This window comes from Balaenoptera borealis (assembly GCF_965194805.1).
Source record: "Balaenoptera borealis genome assembly, chromosome: 16".
Lineage (NCBI taxonomy): Eukaryota > Metazoa > Chordata > Mammalia > Artiodactyla > Balaenopteridae > Balaenoptera > Balaenoptera borealis.
The window spans coordinates 79,301,257-79,320,709 of record NC_138872.1 but is presented as its reverse complement, the minus strand read 5'-3'; the positions used below and the strand labels follow the sequence as shown (position 1 = coordinate 79,320,709).

At 60.6% G+C, this 19,453-nt stretch overlaps 1 protein-coding gene across 3 annotated transcripts; it reads right to left on the bottom strand.

The window, feature by feature from the left end:
- Positions 1–652: 652 nt before the first annotated feature.
- On the bottom strand, positions 653–17,601 carry STX1A (syntaxin 1A). 3 transcript variants are annotated; one of them, XM_082358653.1, is made up of 10 exons: positions 17,539–17,601; positions 9,701–9,778; positions 9,225–9,324; positions 6,321–6,395; positions 5,460–5,533; positions 5,253–5,361; positions 5,089–5,162; positions 4,102–4,239; positions 2,408–2,518; positions 653–2,088 (listed from the first exon to the last, which is right to left on the bottom strand). In XM_082358653.1, the coding sequence occupies exons 1-10, from the start codon at positions 17,566–17,568 to the stop codon at positions 2,011–2,013; spliced, it is 867 nt and encodes a 288-aa protein (XP_082214779.1). In that variant the 5' UTR covers positions 17,569–17,601; the 3' UTR covers positions 653–2,010. The 3 variants fall into 3 exon arrangements, with proteins under 3 accessions (XP_082214779.1, XP_082214780.1, XP_082214781.1); XM_082358654.1 differs by lacking the exon at positions 6,321–6,395; XM_082358655.1 differs by lacking the exon at positions 653–2,088 and having other exon boundaries at positions 2,408–2,600.
- Between the last annotated feature and the right edge of the window lie 1,852 nt (positions 17,602–19,453).

Here is a 19,453-nt window from a genome sequence, read left to right as displayed (position 1 = left end):
TATGAGTTAGGTTTAAAGAACTTAAATGTATGAAAGCATTCTTTTAACCTGCAAGGAACAAGGTAGATTAATTTAGGGCTGCTTATATGTGACTTAGATGAGACTATATTATGTATTAGAACACCAGGCAAAGTTGGGAAGCATGGGCAGGATGAAATGAAAGGTGTCCGTGGTACCCATTGGCCTGAGGCCTCTGCCCAGTCTCTGGTTTCCCTTTGGTCTGAAGGCACTATCCAGCCCAGCAGCCTGGGCTGACGTTAACCCCGAGCCGCCGCATCAGCTGACCAGTCCAGCACTTGGTTGCCTCTGGGGCCTGTCTTCTCTCCAATCACTAGTGGTCAGAAGGGCAGCTTCTGCCCCGGGTTGGTGGGGGGGACTGTCTAGCAGGGTGATGAGAGGGGATCCAGTGGTGGCTTGTGACTCCTGGAAAAGTGGGAAGAGGGGGTAGATCTGGGCCCACAGTACAGAATAGGCATCAGGTGTTAAGCAGGAGCTGAGAGATGTTCAAGCTGGGGTGGAGGCGCCAGAGGGTCTGGAAGTTGAAGGCCAAGGGAGGCGGCTGGGATCCTTGGTCTCTGAGCCCCATGGTGCCACATATGATCAGCTCCAGTCCGAAGGCCATGACACTAAGAAGTCTACAGCAGAGGCATGGTACAGGTACAAATGTTTATTCTACATAAAAATTTCACAAAATGGGCAGCTGGTTGTACCAAGACCTTTGGTGAAGGGGTGGAGGAGGGGGAGGGGAGTCGCTGTTCAAGAAGGCAACACGACAGCGGTCACAGTCACTGGGCAGGAGCAAAGCCGAGGGAAGGCGGGGCCCAGACCTGGCCCCGGCCCCTGCTGCATGCGCTCGCATGCACGCTCCTTGCCTGTCAACGGGCGACGGGTTTTGGGTGGGGGCACATCTCAGACTTGAGAAGTCCCGAGGCAGTGGGGAGGAGGGAGGTGCCCCTCCCTGGCTGGCTGCTGAATACTGCATCCTAGATACCTGACACCCACGTGGCATGTCAGTGGTGGGCAGCAAGGGCAGGACGAGATTGCGGGCGCCTGAAGGGACGCTGACTTCCCGAGCACAAGAGAGCAGGGACCACTGTCCCAAACATGCAACACACAATGGCTTGAGGACCCGACTAGGGCCTGCCGGGGAGAGTGGCTGGCCCGGGCCGTGGGCTTCACCAGTGCAGAGGCCTGACCGGGGCCTGCTCTGCCTCCCTAGCTCCGAGGGCGGCTGGAGACCAGGCACCAGTCAGCCTCTTCCAGAATGTTACCTGGGGTCAGGCGTAGCCCAAAGGGGTTGCTCCTGGGGCTGTAGGAATGTGGGAAGGGAGGCTGAGGCAGCTGAAGACCTGTTGGACTCTGCCCCGAGGCAGGGGAGGAAGCCTGGTCTTGACACGGCCAGAAGCCATACCCGCCACGGTACCCTGAGCCTCCCTGGCAGTGAGTGGCTGTTAGAGGCTTAGAGCTGGGCTGTCTCTCAAGGCCACCCTTCCCCTAACCTGAAAAGCAGCACCATGTGGCCAGCTGGTCCCCAGCCCTCAGGGGGCTTGGCTTATGGGGACAGCTGGAGAGGACACAGGATGGGGCAGATGGGCTGGTCAGTAGGAGGCAAGGTTGGGGTCCAGAGAGCCTTGATCCCAGGAGAGGGCAGACCCCAGGCTGGAGTGGAATTACTGAAGGCCGGGGGAGGGGAGCATGGCTAACTACCCCAGGCGGCCCTGCCTAGAAGGGGAGTGGCCTGGGCCAGGGCCTGAGTCTCTCCCTTGCTGGCCCATCCCCACCCGGCTGGCTGTTTCCCAGCCTGGCTCCCCTCTGCCTCCTCTGTACAGACGCACACTGTCACAAAGATCATGCACACGACGGCTCAGGGCAGGGTGGGAATGGGGGGCCCTGTGCAGAGAAAGGAGCAGTATGGGGTGGGGAGGAGAGGACTCGAGCCAGAAGGTGGCAGCAGCCAGGGGGCCTCCTGGGGGTGGGCCATCCAGAGCGGAGTGGCGGGTGGGGTGGTTTCTACCCGAAGATGCCTCCGAAGGTGGAGGCAATGACGATGCCCAGGACCACACAGCAGATGATGATCATGATCTTCTTCTGCACAGGGAGGCAAGGAGGGGCCTCAGAGAGCGCAGAAGTGGGGCCAGGAGGGAGGCTGAGCCTCTGGGCAGAGCTTTGAGGCTGTGGGGTGGCTGGGGAGGGGCTCTGGTGAGGGATAAGGGTTGGAGAGTCTGGGGGATTGAATGAGGGAGAAAGTGATGGCTTGGAACGTGTCTGGGTGGGGTTTTAACTGGGCGCTGGAGGCTCTGGTCAGAGCTGAGGGAGGGTGCAGGCAGGATGCGGAGGGGTTTGTGATGGTCCGGGGGCTCTGTGCATGTGTGAGGACGGGGGCTCAGGCAGGGTTGGGGCTACTGACCCGGCGAGCCTTGCTCTGGTACTTGACGGCCTTCTTGGTGTCGGACACAGCCCTCTCCACGTAGTCCACCGAATGTTCCACGTTGTACTCAATCCTGTCAATCATCTCTCCCTGCAGGGCCAGGGGCACCCGAGCTCCAGAGGGCCCCCTCAGGGTTACGATGGGGCCCAGGGCCGGATTTCAGGAAAGCAGCCTGAGGTCAGAGAGAAGGGGAGTGTGAGGAGGATGGGGTAGAGCGTCTCACCTGTGCCCTTCGCCTCTGCCAGGCGCCCCGCGCAGCTCCCTGAAATGCAGCCATCCTGGGGCGGGAACTGGCCATGCAGCCTCAGCCAAGGGGGCGGGGACCATGCAGAGGACGCTCAGAAGGGGCCCTGACCCCGGGGCTGGACAGAGGACAGCACCGGGCAGAGGAAGGCAGGGGCGGGAGTGGGTGGGCTGGAGTCTGGCCATAGTGACGACAGTGAGCGCCCCACTCCATCCTCCCCAAGCATGATGGTTCCGTCCAGCCCTGACAGGCTTTGGTCTTCAACCTTTGAGAGCCCCCTGCCCAGTCCCACAGGCCTCGTGGGCCCTGCAGTCTGGTCCCAGGCAGCCCCCAGAGGCCACTCGACTATGACAATGCCCAGGACTCCCAGCAGCAGCGTGCTGATGGCTGGCCGCTCCCTCCACGCCCACTGCTCCCGCTGGCGTCCACAGCGCCGTGGCCTCTCGGCCCAGTGGAAGCAGCAGCCTCCTCAAGGCCTCCCTGCTTCCTAACTCGGGCCGTGCCACTCCCACACTTAAGACCCTCCAATCTAGAAGAGACTCCAGCAGCCCAGCACCGCTTGCCGAGACCCCATCCCTGTCATCTCCAGCTCTCCCCGTGCTCTAGCCGCCCGGACCTCCTTTCTGCTCCTCACATTAAGTCAGGCTCTTGCTGGTCTCAGGACTGTGGTGCTGCTGGTCCCTCTGCCTGGGCCAACTCTTCACTCTTCCCCTGGGCAGTAGTCTTCGGAGCTCAAATGCCGCCTCCTCAGAGAGGCCTTCCCTGACCACCCTGTCCAAAGTGGCCACTGCAGTGACTGTGTCACCCCAAGTGTGGCCCTTGGGCTAGTAGCGTCGGTATCACCCTTGAGCTTGTGAGACGTGCAAGTTCATGAACCCCCACCCCGCCTACCAATCTCTGGGAACGGGGACCAGAATAGGGAAACGTATAACAAGCCCTCCAGGTGGCTCTTGAGCCCTTTAAAGTTAGAGAACCGCTGCTGTGTCACATCGCCTCCTTCTAACGTCTGGCACAACTGGAGAATATGCCATTCATCGTTTACTTATGCTGCCCTTTTGCCCAACATACATTAGCTCTCAGGGAGCAGGCCCTCGGCTGTCCTGGTCACGGCTATACCTCCGGCTTCTAGAAAAGTGCCCATCCACAGTGCCCACATGACACACAGCTGGTGAACAAGACAGGACAAGGCTGGGTGAAGGTGGGTAGGGCCATGCAGGGCCTGGGGTCCTGGAGGGCCAAGCAGAGCCATGCAGAGAGGATCCTTCAGGTGGACAGGACCCTGGGGGCACTTTCAACAGCATGTGGTTAGTTACCTGAAGACTCGGTCCCTCCCGGGCAGGGCAGCATGGCAAGCAGAGAGGGTAGGGTTAGTGCAGCCCTGGGTGCTGCTGGGGGCTGGGCGAGGGACAGTGGGGCCCCGGGCACTCACCTGGCTCTCCACAAGCATGGCCATGTCCATGAACATGTCGTGCAGCTCCCGGATGCTGTTCTCCAGCTTGATGATCTCACTGTGGCGCGTCTCAATCTCGCTCAGGGCCTGCTTTGAGATGCTGGAGTCCATGATGATCTAGAGGGTGGGAGCAGTGGGCTGGGACCCAGGGACCGGCTGAAGGGAGCCGGGGTGGGGACCGGGACAGCAAGAGGCCAAGGGTGGAAGCAGGCCACTGGGATGGGCAGTGGCCTGAGCAGAATGTTCTGGGAGCAGAGCCTGAGGCTTCTTCCTTAGCCGCAGCTCTCCCCCAACTTTCTGCTCGGCTCTTACTAGCTGTTACCTACTTTCTCTGAGACCTGATTTCCTACCTGTAGATTTCCTACCTGTAACACGGGGCTAACGCTCCCCACCTGTGCCCGTGCATAGTAACAGCTGAGTGGTAGTTCTAACCACCAGTGCTGTAGGAGCCCGAGACGACTGCCCCGAGGGGCCCAGGCCTTGAACGGCCTTTCGGCCTTTCTCCCATCCCCTCTCCTCCTGTTCTTCCTCCCACACTGAATGTAGCTGACACCCCCTCGTAGAACCACACGCCCAAGCAGCCTCCCCTACCTGTGTGCCACCTCCTTCAGGAAGCCCCCCTGCCGGGTAGAACATGGAGCTTCACTTGAATGTAGAGAGGCCAAGGGCACTGTGTCCTCCAAGAGGGGTAAAAGGTCCTGAGGCTGGTGGAAGGAGCCCCTAGCCAGTGGCAAATGTGCAGGGGTAGCTAGGAAGCGGACCCGACTGGGAGGAACCGGGAGACGGGGTCTTAATTCCACCTTTGCCCCTAACATTTGTGTGACCTCTGTCTGGTCCCTAACCCTCTCTGGGACTCGGCCTTCTCTTCTCTAAAACCTGCCTCACAGGTGGCTGTGTCCAAAGACTGCCCAGATCCAGCGCTCTGCACGCACACCAGGGTCCCCAGGGGGAGGGGTCCACACTCACCCCGGAGGCAAAGATGGCGGGGTTCCCACTCTCCAGCATGTCCTCCAGCTCCTCGCTGGTCGTGGTCCGGCCGGCTGGGAGCAGGGGTCACTCTGAGCCCGGCCTTCCTCAGGGTGGTCGGCGGCAGCCCGGCCCCGCCCCTCGGCCCCACCCCCTCAGCTTACTGATCTCCAGCTGCCTCTGGATGCGGCCCTTGCAGCGCTCGCGGTAGTCAGTCTGCGTGGCGTTGTACTCGGACATCACCTCCACAAACTTCCGGGACAGTGTGGAGTGCTGGGGGCCCGAGATGGGGGTGCAGGTGTTAGGCCCAGCCCCACCGGGCCCCAGAGCTTCAGGTGCCCGGCTGCCCGCCCCAGAGGTCCCGCCCACACCTGTGTCTTTCGGATCCTCAGGTCAGCAGATGAGCGGCTCAGGCCTTCCTCCTGCTCGATGCTCTGCTCGATGCCTGGGGAACAGCCGGCTGCTGATAACCTGCCCCATTCACCGCTGCCTCGCCACCCACACACCCAGGATCTGGCTCAGGACCTCCCCTGGGGGGACTTGTGTTGTCTGTTGAGTGGGGTCACACAGGAAGCAGAGCAAGAGGGAGCTCCAGGCACTGATGGAGGAGGGACCGACAAGGGCTCTTCCAGGCACGATGTGTGTGTGGCTGCGTGCATACACACACACACACAGACACACCTGTGAGGCCTCGGGCACACACCAAGCTGTGTATCTGTGTGTGTGTGTGTGTGTGTGTGTGCACCTACTATGCGCTAGGCCTGGTGGCTCAGGCCCACGCTGTCTCTCTCCTGCTCAGGAAGGCTGTGCATGGAGCGAGGAGCGGGGCACGCCGTGGAGGGGGTCGGGGGGTGGGCAGGGCTAGGCGGCCACAAGCACAGGGCACGGGACCCCTAGGCTTGTGCATTCCGGGGCATGCCTGCCTGTGCTCACGTGAGCGCATGGGGGCTCCTGTGTGGGACCAGGCACTGCTGGCCACTCCTTTAACTCTCTTTAGCTGACAGTGCCCAGAGTGGAACACTCGCTGGACGGAGCCTCAGGCATGTGTCCCAAGGCCCAGCCCAGAGCCTGGCACAAACAGGCCTTGCCAGGTAGCTGCTGAGTAAATGGCGCACAAAGGAAAGCAAGACCCAATGTACCCCTCAGAGTCAGTGAAATTCCATGGGCTGTGTGGGGGAAGCAGGCCTGGAGTGCCCCCCATATCCCAGACAAGGCCTGGAGCCCAGACTCACTCTTCAATTTGGAGCGAACTTTGTTTGCTGTCTTCTTTATGTCAGACATGAGTTCCTCCAGCTCTTCCTTGGTTTCTGGGGAGGTAGAAGGGGTGGCCGGTAGACACCCTGGGCTCCCCCATGCCTGATCTTCAGGCTCAGGCCCGAGGGGGACTCTGGGCAGACCCTGGGTCTCCCCTCGTCCCCTGGCTAAGAGTCTGCCTGCCCCTCCAATCCCGGGCTGGGGCCACACCAGCTGCAGCCTCACCCCTTCTCGTGTGCCTTCCAAGGAGCCTCCCTTCCGCCTTCGCTGGCTCCCCCCAACCCCCTGCAGACAACAGATGGGGCTAAATTTAAGGCAGAAGTAATTGTGGAGCAGCTGGTGATGCTGGAGGTTGCACTGGGGAACGTTTACTTGATACTTGCCTGAGTCGAAGGTGGAGGTAGGGGCTCACCTAGCACTACCTGGTGGCTCTGGGGGTGAACATCCAGCTGATGGGCTGATGCGGGCCAGGGGCCAAGGAGGCAGAAGCCAGCCTCCATCAAGCACCCTGGGCAGGGCAGACCCTGTTCTCTTCACAAAGCCCCCCTCCCCAGGTGCTGAGCTCAGTGAAGGCCAACTGCTGAGTGCCCGGTAGGTGGATGGGGGCTGGAGGCACCCGGCTGGGTGGGAGATGGGAGAAGAGCTTCAAAGAGGTGGGCCCCTGGGGTACAGTCAGCTCTAGAGGTAGCGTGCAGCGGGGCCTATGAGGGGGCGAAGCTGGGGGAGGGCTGTGGCGTAGTTTCTGGCCCTTGTTCCAACTGGAACCATCTCCGTAAAGCTGGCAGAGGCCATGGAGGTGCCCAGCTAGCCCTGCTCCCTGCGGGGGGTTGGCTGGCAAAGTGGGGCAAGATGGCTGCTTCCCTCTGGGGTGCTGGGTGGAGCCCAGCCTCAGGGCAGCCCCCCATGGCTCCACCCCCTGGAGAAACCAGGACTGAGCTCCTGGCTGGAACCTTTCTCATCCACTCTGTGCTTGCTTCTGGGGTTGGGGCTTCTCCCATAGGGGACTCGGGAGGGGCATTTACAGTGGCTGATCAAGTGGGAGGGCCACTTCCCAAGTGGAATGTGAATGAGGTGGAGTTGGGGGCTTCCAGGAGCGGGGGAAGAGGCCTTGTTTGTAGAAACAAAGGAAAACTCGGTTACCAGCTGCTCTGACGTCGCAGCCTCTTTTGCTCAGACCCAGAATAGCCCAGCCTGGATGGCAGCCCCCAGAGGAGGCAGAGCAAGCCTTGGCCCAGGAAAGCCCCCACTCACCGCCAACTTTCTTTGTGATGCCCCCTCAACTCTGCTCCGCCTCTGCCCTAGAACCCTTAATGGGGAGCCCCTCCCCTTGGGGAGCGCCTGTTAGCCCGCATCAGTGACCGTCAGCCGGGTCCTGACTGCCCAGCTCATGGGTGGCGATTCTAAACTGGTCACTAGTGATGTCTGATGAAGCTGGCACAAGGCAGCCAAGGCTGGGGGAGTTGGGCAGTTCCGTCGCCCCCCGCCTGCCCCACCTTCCAGCAGGTGAGGGGCCAACTCCCAGCTCTTTATAGTCTCGCCCCACAGTCAGCCCCCTCCTGCGCCTCACCAGGAGTGACCCACCAGGGACACGCGCTGACCCAGATACACATGAGCCCACAGACAAACCACGTCACATACTGCCGTCCCAGACAAACCTCTAGGGAGAGGGGCAAAGCAGAAGGACACAGCGACTGCACTGGATATATGCCCCGCTCTGGGGTGTCCCTCTTTCCTTTCCACCTCTTCCTGGGACAGTCTCCCCGGCTCCCAGCTGACTCACTCTGCCTTCAGAGGGCCTGGCACTGGCCTCAGGTTCAAGCACACTTTGGGGCCGTGGGGAGATTTATTCTGGGTGCTTGAGGATGCCTGTGAGCCTGGGGCTGAGAGGTCATGGATAGAGAGGCATTGCTGGGGTTGAGAACAAAATCAAGCTTTGGGTGCCTGGGTGGTGGGCTATGGGCCGTAGGTCCTTTCCCATGAACACCTGGGCAGCAGCTGGACCCTCCCCCGTGCTCTGTCCCGGGGCCCCATAGGCTGGCGCCTTCCAAAGGAGCTGGAGAAGGGAGCGAGGAGGTGAGCAAGCCGCGAGAACAGGCAGGCAGTGCACACACCCAATCTCATGAGTCCAGGTGGCTGGCCTGGGCCCCAGCCCGTCACTGCCTCCCCAGGGCTGAGGGTGAGCCCCCTCTGTGGGAGGGGGTCACGGGCCTGCATGCTGTCAGCCTGGCCCGTGTTAGTGTAGTAGTAATCAACACCTCCACGGGAATCGTGACAGCCAGGTCAGTGGGACCCGTCTGGGGACAGAGTGAAACGCAGACCCACACAAACGCAAAAGCCTCCCTATGCAGAGGGAGAGAGGTGACTTCCTGGAGCCCTGAGAACGCCCGGCTCCGGGGTACCAATGGCCAAGTGCCAGGGCTGCCAGCCTTTTCCGGAAACTCTGCCTGCTTGGCCGGCTTGCCCTCCCACAGCGCTGGTGCCTCAGAGCTGCCATCTGCTCCCCTGGGGAGGCGAGGGAAAGGGAGAGGCTGCGCTGAGAGGCCTGCTATTGATCAGAGGCTGCTGCCTCCCTCCTTGCTCCCTCCCAGAATCCCAGGGCTACAGCCGGCCAGCCGTGCTGCCTTAGAAAACAGCCAGCTCACCTGGGGAGGGCGGCTCTGGCGCCTGACCCCGCCCTTCTCACCAGGCATCCGGCAGGTGGTACTGGGCACTGACCACCCGCACCCCGAGCCTGGGACAGCTGTGTTTCCTGAGGCTTCCCATGGAGCCCTCCCCAGCCTGGCCAGGCGCAGGCAGCCCTCAGCCGACCAGCAATGAAGGGCGTCCCTCCGCAGCAGCGCCTTCCTGGAGGCCTGTGGGGCCCCTCACACCTACACACTCACTCTCATCAGGGTTGGGGGAGGCCAGGATGGCGCTGTGCTTCCGCTTCACCTCCTCCACGTTCTCTGAGATCTTGTCAATGAAGCCGCGGATCTCCTCCACCTGTGGACCAAGGCCAGGTGGTCTGGAGGCAAAACTCCAGGGAGGGGGCTTCTTGGGCCCAGGGCTTGCCCAGAGTAGGGCTAAAGGTCAGGGCTCAGGGCCAGACTGGGCCAGGCTTCAGGGGGTAGGTGAGGGGAGGGGGGGCTGCTCCAAGGATCCTTCTAGACCGGGGTAGGAGTGGGGAGGAATGGGCCATCCCAAACTTTGCTCCCCTCTGAGCCTCAGTCTATTCACTCTCAAAATGGGCTCATTAACTGGCGCCTGTGGGCTGCTGAGCCAGGCGCAGGTGTGTAAGAGCCCTGGCCTGCCTCAGAGGTGAGACGTGGCCACCCCGGGTCTGCCAGTGTTTGGGGAGAGGCAGGTGTGCTGCTCCCACCTGCTCGAAGAACTCATCCATGAAGCGGTCTCGGTCCACGGTGACAGTGACATCATCATCATCATCGCTGTCCTTGGCCTGCACAGGGGTGTGCACACATGAGCGGACCTGTGCTAGGACCACTGGGTCCCGCTGGACCTGGGACACCCAAACTGCCCAGCATCCACATACAGCAGGCCCGCAGGCTGCAGCTCCAGGGCCCTTGGCAGGGACAAGGCCTGGCTGTGCCCTCAGCTCCAGCCACAGTGAGACCTGGAGGATCCCTGGGGACCCAGCATGATCATGGAGAGAGGCCTTGCCTGTCAAGTTGGGGACAGGGCCAAGTATCCCCCTCCGTGCCAGGCACTCCTTCCCCTGCTCAGCTGCCTCCCCTCCCCCACAGGACTGGGGTCCTCCCAGCACACCCCTCACCCTAGGGTGCTGCTGGGGAGGCCCAGCCACAGGCTAGGCAAGCAAACCTCAGGGCTTAGTCCCCCGGCCACTGGCCCCAGCTCACACCTCGTCTGAGACAGGTTGCCTGGAGTTCCCAAGCTGGCCCTGAGTTCCAAGCTCCCTCTCAGGAGAGGGCCTTGCAGGGGGAGGCCTGGGCACCACGACCACCTCCCTGCCAAAAGGTGGAATGGCTCAGATATGGGCCATCCCCACAGCACCCAGGCCGGCTTGAGAGCTACTGCCTGTGAGGGGCCTCTGTGATCCGCCAGGCTTGCTCCCTCAGACGGCTCGGGGAACTCTCCCTCCTTGTTAGTCTTGACATTGACCTTGATCCTCTTTCCTTCCAGGCCCAGAGTTGGGTCCAGCAGGCACAAGAGGCCAGTCACGTTGCCACTTGGCTCAGGGCCTGCCTCAGCTGCAGGTGCAAGCCTCACCCCGCGGCCCCAGGGGCAGCCGTACAAAAGCCAGCCCATCAGGAGGTGGGGGTGATTACACCTCTGACCTCCCAGCAGGCCGGCCACGCTCGCTACTGTCCGCCCCACACCTGGAATCAGCCATGGTCGGCCCACTCTGCTGGCAAGGCCAAGGTCCCTCTCCACAGCCAAGGCCCAGATGCTCAGGGCAGGATGGTCACCTGGGTTCTCGGGCTGGGTCATGCCTCCTCCTTTCTCAGCGTCCCACAGGGAGGAGGCACTAGCCCTCACCTTGATGCTCTCTTGCGAGGATGGAGGCAGGCAGAGGCTGAGGGGACCGGGAGGCTGAGGGGCCAGGGAGGCTGGGGCCCCGCCGGCTGGGGAAGGGGCCGAGTTCTGGGCCCAGCACAGACACTGACTGGCTGAGGGACTTCCCCTCTGCGTCTGTTTGCTCCTCTGTGAAATGGGGACAGTGATGCCATGCTGGGGGAGGCGGGCTGAGAACGGATGGGGAAGCCCAGCATGTTCTGTAAGGGCTGTGACCCTGGGGCTCTCGGGGTCCCACTACCCCACCAAAGTGGGACCAACCAAGGGAGGGGGTTGGTTGGGAGCTTTATGGAGGCGGCCCCCCTCCTCAAGAGATCACACCTCCTCCCCCAGCAGCTAAAATAAATCCTCGCTCCCACAAGTGCCTGTGGCTGCCGCCAGGTGGCCCCCATCCCCCACTAAGCCCACCCTTAGCCACAGAGAATCTAGGAGCCATTTCCATACTTTAAGGCCCGGGAACCAAGCCAGAGGAGCACTCCCTAGGGACACCGAGGCAGGGTGCAGCCTGGAGAACCCCAGGGCCCCCTCCCCGGCAGCCTGCCAGGCTGGGAAGTGGCCCCAGGAGTTCCTGCCATTCAGCATCCTGGCTTCTCTGTCCTTCTGGTGCCCAGAGGAGGATAGGGGTGGATGGGAAGAGGCAGAAGGAGAATTTTCCAGCTCCCTTCCCTTCCGGAGTGATGACCAGCTAGAGCCAAAGACAAGGGCGCCGGAGTCACTGGAGATGAGAGTCACTGCCAGGGACCCCGGGGCTGATGCCTCCCTTTGGGCCTCAGCTTGCCCATCTGTGAAACGGACTTATCTTCTCCAGGCATCCAGCCAGTTCTGACCTGCTACCTGCACAGCCTCCCTGCATAGAGGCTGGACTTGAGTAGTTTCTCCAACAGAAGGGTGGCGGGAGAGATGCCACACCCTCCTCCATGCTCTCTATCAATTGGAGGGTTTAGGGCCTGACCTCACAGCCTGGGTCAAACAGCTGTGGCTCTGAGCAAAACATGGAGGGGATGCTCCAAGGGCACCCTTCCTTACCAAGTGCTACTACTTCTTCCTCCTCAGGACCTTTTCACTGTCACCCCCCTTTTCATCTCACTGCCCCAGCCTGAAATCTGATCCCACCACACTCGACCTATAACCTATAACCCTCTCCCTGCCCCTATAATCTACCCACTATCCTCCCTGCTGTCCCCATGTGGCTCCCTCTGCCGGCAGTGCCAATTCCATGAAGCTGACATTCCCCTCGTCCTTAGATGCCACCTCCTTCGGAAGCCTTCCTCAGCTCCCTGGGGTGGGTATCTTGCTCCTCTGGTTCCCCACACCCTATTTGCATCCCTACTGGAGCCACAGGCACACACTCTCAAGCCCTAAGGGACCTGAAAAGTCACCTTGGCCGCAGCATCTAGCCACAGCTTTCACACCTCCGGGGATGGAGAGCCCACCAGCTCTCCCAGGCACTTCTGCCTATCTGGGGCAGCCCCAATTTTTAGAAAGTCCTTCCCTTTCCTGCGGTGTGGCCCCAGGCCGTAAAGAACCTGTTGGTGCCCTCTCCCTGGGCTGGCCCTGCCAGAGACGTGAAGGTAGCATCCACATCCTTCCCGGGTTTTTCTTCTCAAGTTGACCATTCCCTCCCCTTCAGATCCTTCCCAGAGGCCTTAAGTTGCAGCCCCTGCCCCAGACTTGTTCCACTCAGCCTCTGTCTTCTCCAGCAGTACAAGATATAAACTGAATCTGCTGCTGATTGTGGTCTGAGCAGTGCCAAAGAGCTGACCCATCACCTCCCTCTTTCTACATAGTCTACCTCTGTTAATGCAGCCAGGGATCACAGAAGTGATCATATAGTTCTTCCTGCCAAGGAAAGCCCCCAAGCCCTTCCCCACCCTGTTTACTTGGTTGGATTTTGGGCTCAAGGGAAGGATCTTCATTTGTTCTGATCCTTGCTTCAGTTTGTGAGAATCTGACGGTTTATGCCTTTGTTGCCCCCTGCAACTTCATCCACATCTAGGCCAAAGCCCTGAATGATCAGGGCACCAGCTCCCTTGGGAATCCGCCAGCCCTCTCTAAGTGGCAGTCACAGCTCCGGAAAGAGGGCTGGACTAGAGTTGGGGACTTGAGAGGCTGCAGCGTGTTGGCAGCAGCTGGAGTCGTGAGGCAGTTATAAGCTCAAAGGTACAAACATCTTCTGGACAAACCCACCCAGACATCATATGGGCACCCTGCCTGCCACCTGGCCAAAACTAAGTTCCACTTCTTTCTCCTGAGCCCCCTTCTCTGAACCCCCCTGCTCAGAACCCCCGTTCTCAAGAGTCCCCCAAGTCAGAAACTGGGGGGAGCATCCACACTCTTCCTCCTCCTCTCACATCCAACCAACATCCAATTTGTCTTAGTGTTTGTTTTTTGGTTCTAGTGTTCATGGGTTCTCAACCCTGGCCCAGGACCTGAGTCTCTCGGTGGGGGATTAAAAAACAAAACAAAACAGCTTCCAGACCAAATGAGAATCTATGGGGATGGGGCTGGTGAGGTTAAGTTCTTTTTAAGCACCCCCAGGATTGAGAATCACTGGTCTGGTCTCACTCCTCTCTGGCCGGCTGGCTATGTCAGCTCCAGCCTTATCACCTCCGGCCTGAGCAATCAGAAAAGACAATCGGGGCGGAAGTGAGCAAGCACTGCCCCACCACAGGGACCTGCTGCAACAGGGGAGAGGATATCCCACTAGAACCACCACGCATGCAGCCCTGGTGGTCTCTCCAGGCAGAGGCTCCAGGATTCCAGAATACCCTCCTGGAAGTAAGAGTGTGAATCCTCCAAGGGGTGCGGAGGCCAGGCAGCCTCCAGGCCCGTCCTGGGGGATGGCGGCAGGCGGGCAGGCAGGCTTGATTCATTCCTGCTGAAGCAGGAGTTGCTGTTGTCTGTCTCGAGGGCTATTTTTTTTTCCCCTTGTTCTTTTTAATGACTAATCAAAGCCGATGTTACTAAAGCAGAGAGGCCCAGAGCTGAGTCAGGGGTGTGCGAGAGGCCGAGCTGGGTCTCCAGAAAGAGAGGGCTCTCCTTTCTGACCCCTCCCTCCTTTCCCCATCCTGCAAACCTCCCCCTCCCCCAGATCCCTGCCCTCAGCCGGGTCTACCCCTTAGCAGGGCCCTAGAGCAGCTCAGGGAGGCAGCTTCGGACTGTGGGGAGGGGCTGAGCTCTGCCTCCCTCCAGGTGCTGTGTGACCTTGGATAAACTCCTGGCCCTTTCTGACCTCAGTTTTCCATCTGTAAAATAGCAGGTTGGACTAGATAGTTCCTGGAGGCCATCTGTACCTCAGATGAACACGTGCCCAAATCCACTGGTTTTTTTTGGGGGGGAAACTCCAAGGAGGTGATGAGAAGGAACGAAGGAAGGAGGGGACCCCTAGCCTGGGTCTATTCTTACACCCCCCGTTTCTTCTGCTCTGCAGGGCAAAGCCGGCTGGCTCCACTGTACAGACAAATGAGCATGGAGAGGTTAAGGCACCAACCTGCCTGCTGTTGCCCCGGGATCCCCAGTCTCTTCCCAGCGGTAAGAGAGAAAAAGGGAACCGGTCAGCAGAGTGCTGCCCTGGTGAGCTGGGCCCTGCTCTAGACCAGATGTCAGGCCCACCCGCCATTCTCTCTCGGTTGGGCATCCTAGCCCCTCTGCCTTTACTCACACTGGTCCCTTCTTTTGGACCACCCTCCCTCCTCCCATTCAAATCCAACTCCTCCTTCTGGGCCATCCCAAGTCCTCTCCTTCCAGGAAGGTTCTCCCTGGGTCTGGCTACCCCATTCTCCCTCCTCTTTCCTGTCACAGGCCCCTCTGTGTCTCACATGGCCCAGAATGTAGATAAACACCATTCTGGGCCCAGGGAGGGGTGGGTCAGCTCCGAGGAGTTCTCGGAAAGAAAACCAGGGAGGCCTCTGAACTGGGGGAAGGAGGCAGCTGCAGGCCAGGCGGGGCTGCCTGGGGACACCTTGTCCCCAAAGTCTCCCCGGTTGTATACTCTGGTGACCCAGGTCTTCACCCGTCCTGGCCTCCAGGCTGCCCTTTTGATCTCTGAGGGCTGTGGAGAGCATTCAGGTCCCCACACCAGCCCGCGAGGACCCCTTCATTCTCCCTCTGCATGAGAGGATCAGCTCCAGGAGAGATGAGGGCTGGAGAAGCCTTGAGGGCTGGGCCTGGCCTGCAGCGCTGAGGAAACGTGCTAGCTCCTTCCCCAAGTGTGACTTTTATAAATAAGCTCCCTTCGCCTTCCTTCCAAATGTGGTGGGGAAGGAGGAGGAGGGGGGAGGAGGAGGGAGGGAGGCTGGGTGTGGTGCAAGTGGCTGTCCCAAGCACCACCCTCTGTCCAGCCCAGCTAGCACTGGAGTCTCAGTTCCTGGGGATTCTGGCTCCTGGGGTTCAAGGTCTCCCCCAAATATGGAGTCAGAGTCAGGAGACCTGTGACCACCCCTCTTGCCCTGAGAAACTGGGTTCTAGGTTTTCCTGCCTCCACTTCATAGATAGGAATCTATGCAGCCCAGAAGGAGACCTGTGGGAATGGCAGCCCCCCTAGACTAATGGTTCCACCCCACCCAGTGTGGGCTCCTGCCAGCGGACCCTCAAGGCTGCTAGAAACCCCCAAGGGGCAGAGCCACCCGGCCATGAGTACAGCAGCCTGCATGGGCGCTGAATGCCTGGACTGGGGGACTGTCTGGAGAGGAAGACTCAGTTTATTTTCAGACAAGCCAGGCCTCAACACCTAAAGGCCACTCTGGCTAGCGTGTGTGCGTGTATGTGTGCTGCCTGGGGGGAAGGGGGGAATGACAGACACACCAGAGCAAAGAGCTGGCTTCAAGCTTCCTACAGCCCAAGATCTCTTAGGCCTTAGGTCTCAGCCAGGTCTGAGTGTGACTATTTTTAGGACTAGGTGAAGCCCCTTTCTACCATCCCACTTCATCTTCCAGGCCAGCCACATCTCTTTTGTGCCTCAGTTTTCCCTTCAGCAGAGGGGATGAAGCTGATGAGTCAGAGGATGTCAGATGTAAAGGACTGTGTTCTCCCTGATCACCTGGTTCCCACATACACCCTCGCCTGACCCACCAGGCACCCAAACACCAGCAAATGCACCACACGGCCATTCATCACCAAGATAACCACACTCCTTCTGACTCAACCAAGCACAGGAAACTTGAGGGCAACCACAAGGGCTGGCGGGGGAAGTGTTTAGACACCATACACGACATGAGAGACCATCTTCTTCCTTTGAAACCTCGTGGGGTTTACTCCGGGGGCTGGGCACTCAGCCAGGAATAACACAGGTCTGACGGGAGAGTGGGGGCTGGCAGATAGAGCAAGGGGGACACGGAGGCAGGAGAGCACAGGTCCCAGCCCCACGCTGCCCAGGAGACAAGACTGGTACAACGGGCAGGAGACCCAGTCACAAATGCAGGGAACCTATGGGCAGAGAGGACGAGTGATGGGATCAAAAGTCCAAAGGACCCTTGGAACTTTCCATAGAAGGGGACCCAGGTCTCTGGCTCTAAGGTGGGTAGCAGGGGAAGTGTTCTGGGGAGACACTGAGCTAGCCCCGCCCCCGCCACAGAGATCAGTAGGTGGGGGCCTTCCAGCAGGGGGGTCAGCCAGGGCATCAGAGGAGCCTCAACTGGGTCTAGAGCCCTGATGCCCCTCTCCCCACAGGCAGGCTTCCCTTCCTTCTCTGTCCCCCCCAGCCCCCCCACCCCAGGATTGCCATCTTTAAAGGGAGAGGTGAGAACACCCTGGTTAATAGCAGACGCCAGGGGAGGGGGGGCCTTGATGATGAGGAGCAGGCGGCAGGGGTCTCTGTCAGGGCTGGGAGAGGGCGGGCTCTGACTCAGAACCTTTGCGCATCCTTCTACTTCCCCCACCGGAGCCCCGCCCCAGAAGCCACACCCCAGGGGCCTCCGAAACACAGGTGGAAAAATAGGTTCAGGTCGGAATCAGACCAGGGAACCCCGGAAGGGTCTGGAAACGCCGGCCCGGGCTGCCCGGAAGCCAGGAAGGTGGACCGGGAGCGGGTCTGACCCCTCCCGGACCAGGGCGGGCAGCAGATGCCGATCGCCACCGGGTGGGGAGCCACAGGTGATGGGAGCTACAGGTGATGGAAGGTGATGGGGGCGGCGGTCGCCCCGCGAGACCGCGCCCAACGGAGGAGCCCGGCCCCACCCGACCGCCCCGTTTCCGCAGCGCGCCCTGCAGCGGGGCTCTGGACAGCGGACCGCCCGCGGCCCCTTCCCACCGGTCCCGCCGTCTGTCTAAACCAGAGGGAGGGCAGGAGGGTCAGAGATGAGGCACCGTGGGGAGAGAGAGTCGGGACCTGCTCCGCGGGGCGAGGGAGAGGCCAGGCTTCGGTCCCGCCACCGATATTCCAGAATACCCCTCCGATCCCCGAAAAGAAGGGGGCGCCGAAAAGTTTATCCAGGACCCCGGGCTCCAGCCGCCAGTCCGCGAACCATCGGAGCCGAGCTCACGCGAGCCCGTGACCCCAGTGGGTCCAAGGGGCGGGACCCGGATGGGGGTCCCCGGCTCGGCACTGCTCCCTCCCACCCTGGCCAGGGACGCAGGGACTACCGCCCCAGCGGTCGCCAGAGCTGGTCGGGGAGCAGCCCGGGCGCTGGGCGCGGGCGGCGAGGGGCGCCGCGCAGGGGCCGGACTCACCGTGCGGAGCTCCTGTGTTCGGTCCTTCATGCTCCCGGGAGTGGCAGCGGCACCGGCTGCAGCCCTGTGAGCCCCGCATGCGCGGCGGCCGCCCCGCGGCTGCGCAGCGCCAGCCCGGCCCCGCCCCGGCCCCCGGGACCCCGGCCCAGCCCCCAGCCCGGCCCCGCCCCGCGCCCGCCCCGCCCTGGCGGGTCCCAGCCTAGAACCCAGTTCTGGGACGCTGGCTCCCCGCTCCCACTGCCCACCCTCCCCCCCACCCAATCAGGTCCTCCGAAGGGTCACAGCCCTAGGACCTCATCCCCCTGCGTTCTCAACGCCCGCCTGATCCCTGCCTGGGGTCGGTTCCCAGAGTCTCTGCTCCCTCCCGTCCCAACTCCGTCCTCCCTCCGTCCCATCCCTCGACTCAGCCGCTCAGCATCCCTCCTTCTGGACCCTGGCTCTTCACCCCCAGAGCCCCTCATATCCCCGGGGATTTGCTAGAGGTTAGACCCCACCTCACTCCTTAGTTTTATTGCCTTGGGACCTCCAGCATCCCCCTCCAAAAGCCTCCTCCAGCCAAAACCCTCTAGAGTTCCAGCCTTTGAGCCCCTACCCCTCCTGCCTTCTCCCAGCGTCTCATCCAGACTCAGGCTCTGGCCCCTTCTTTCCCCAGGATTCCTCAGTTCACAGTCTGATGCTGAGTGACCACCACTTTTCCTTTAGTTTCCACTCCCAACAAGATGCAGGCACCCCTCTGTTTTGGGGGAAGGTGATCTAAGTTATAGTCCCACCTCCTTCCCCTTTCCCTGTATTCCCAGCCCTGCATCCCAGCCCCGGGCCTGAGATCCTACTTCCTAGCTAGAAGCTGGGAGTAGCTAAGCAGGGGCCAAGCTCCTCTGGACTAATGGGAAGGTCTTCTCAGTACTGTGGAGGGGTGGTGGGTGGGGGCTAGTCAGTGGCAGATGCTTCTTTTCTGGTTCCTGCCAGCATCTTGTTGAGCGGCAGCCACACACACACCCCCAGCTGCCCCCTCTGTGCCCTGGCCCAGATGCTCTGACCTCAAGCCAAGCACTCCCCCTTCCCTTCCCCAGGGCTGCCAAGGTGTTGCTCTGGAGCTGGGCCAGCCCCCTGCTGACCAGTGTGTCCAGGCCCGGCACTTCTCCCAGACTGTGGGCACAGGTTAGCTGGCTGCCAGACAGGCTGGAGACACTGTTCCAGCCATCCCTCCTTCCCTGGAAAGTCTGGTCCAAGCCTAGCTCAGATGTGGCCTGGCATGAGAGGCAGCCACAGCCCTTTCACTTGTCCAGACCTCAACCTTGAGTGTCCCACAGAGCAAGTGTTGGTGGTGCCCCATTTGACAGATGCGAGACCAGGACTCACCTGCTAGAGGGACTTGCCCAGGGTTACAGGGAACAGGTGGCAGGGAAGCTGCTGATTCCTGGTTCAGAGTACTTTCCTCTGTGCAGGGTGACTCAGTGGGGTGAGTCGGGTGCAGCCCCAGAGCCCAGTGTCTGGCCCTGTGGGGAGAGGGCAGGAAGGGGAGACACAGTTGCTGCCCTCAGAGAATCCTGGTGTCATGCCAAGCATCACTTATGGAGATGAATATTAAATGGTAGCATGAAAAATGAATAGAGAATGAATGTGTGCCCTTCAATGTAAACTGCCTTTCTGATACAGGTCTTACTCTCATTCATTCATTCATTCATCAAACATTACCTGGGAATGCATGTTCTGGGGACACTGTTCTGCACTTAAGGTGCTCCTAGAGTGGTGGGAGAGACAGACATGGTTTCAATATGTGAAGGATTCAGGGTGGCTTCCCAGAGCCGGTGACGTTCAAGCTGGATATTGAAGGAGTGGCATTGCAGCAGGTAGTGGTGCAGGCATTCTAGACAGAAGGAGTGTGCCCAGATGCTGGGGTGAGGGTGGAGAGCAA

Excerpts from the sequence above, each read along its gene's own strand:
- STX1A (XM_082358653.1), bottom strand. The coding sequence starts at position 17,568 with ATGAAGGACCGAACACAGGAGCTCCGCACG. Across the intron at positions 5,362-5,459 it reads TGAGGATCCGAAAGACACAG|CACTCCACACTGTCCCGGAA; the intron begins GTGTGGGCGGGA and ends TCGGGCCCCCAG. Across the intron at positions 4,240-5,088 it reads CCGCCATCTTTGCCTCCGGG|ATCATCATGGACTCCAGCAT; the intron begins GTGAGTGTGGAC and ends CCCACCCTCTAG.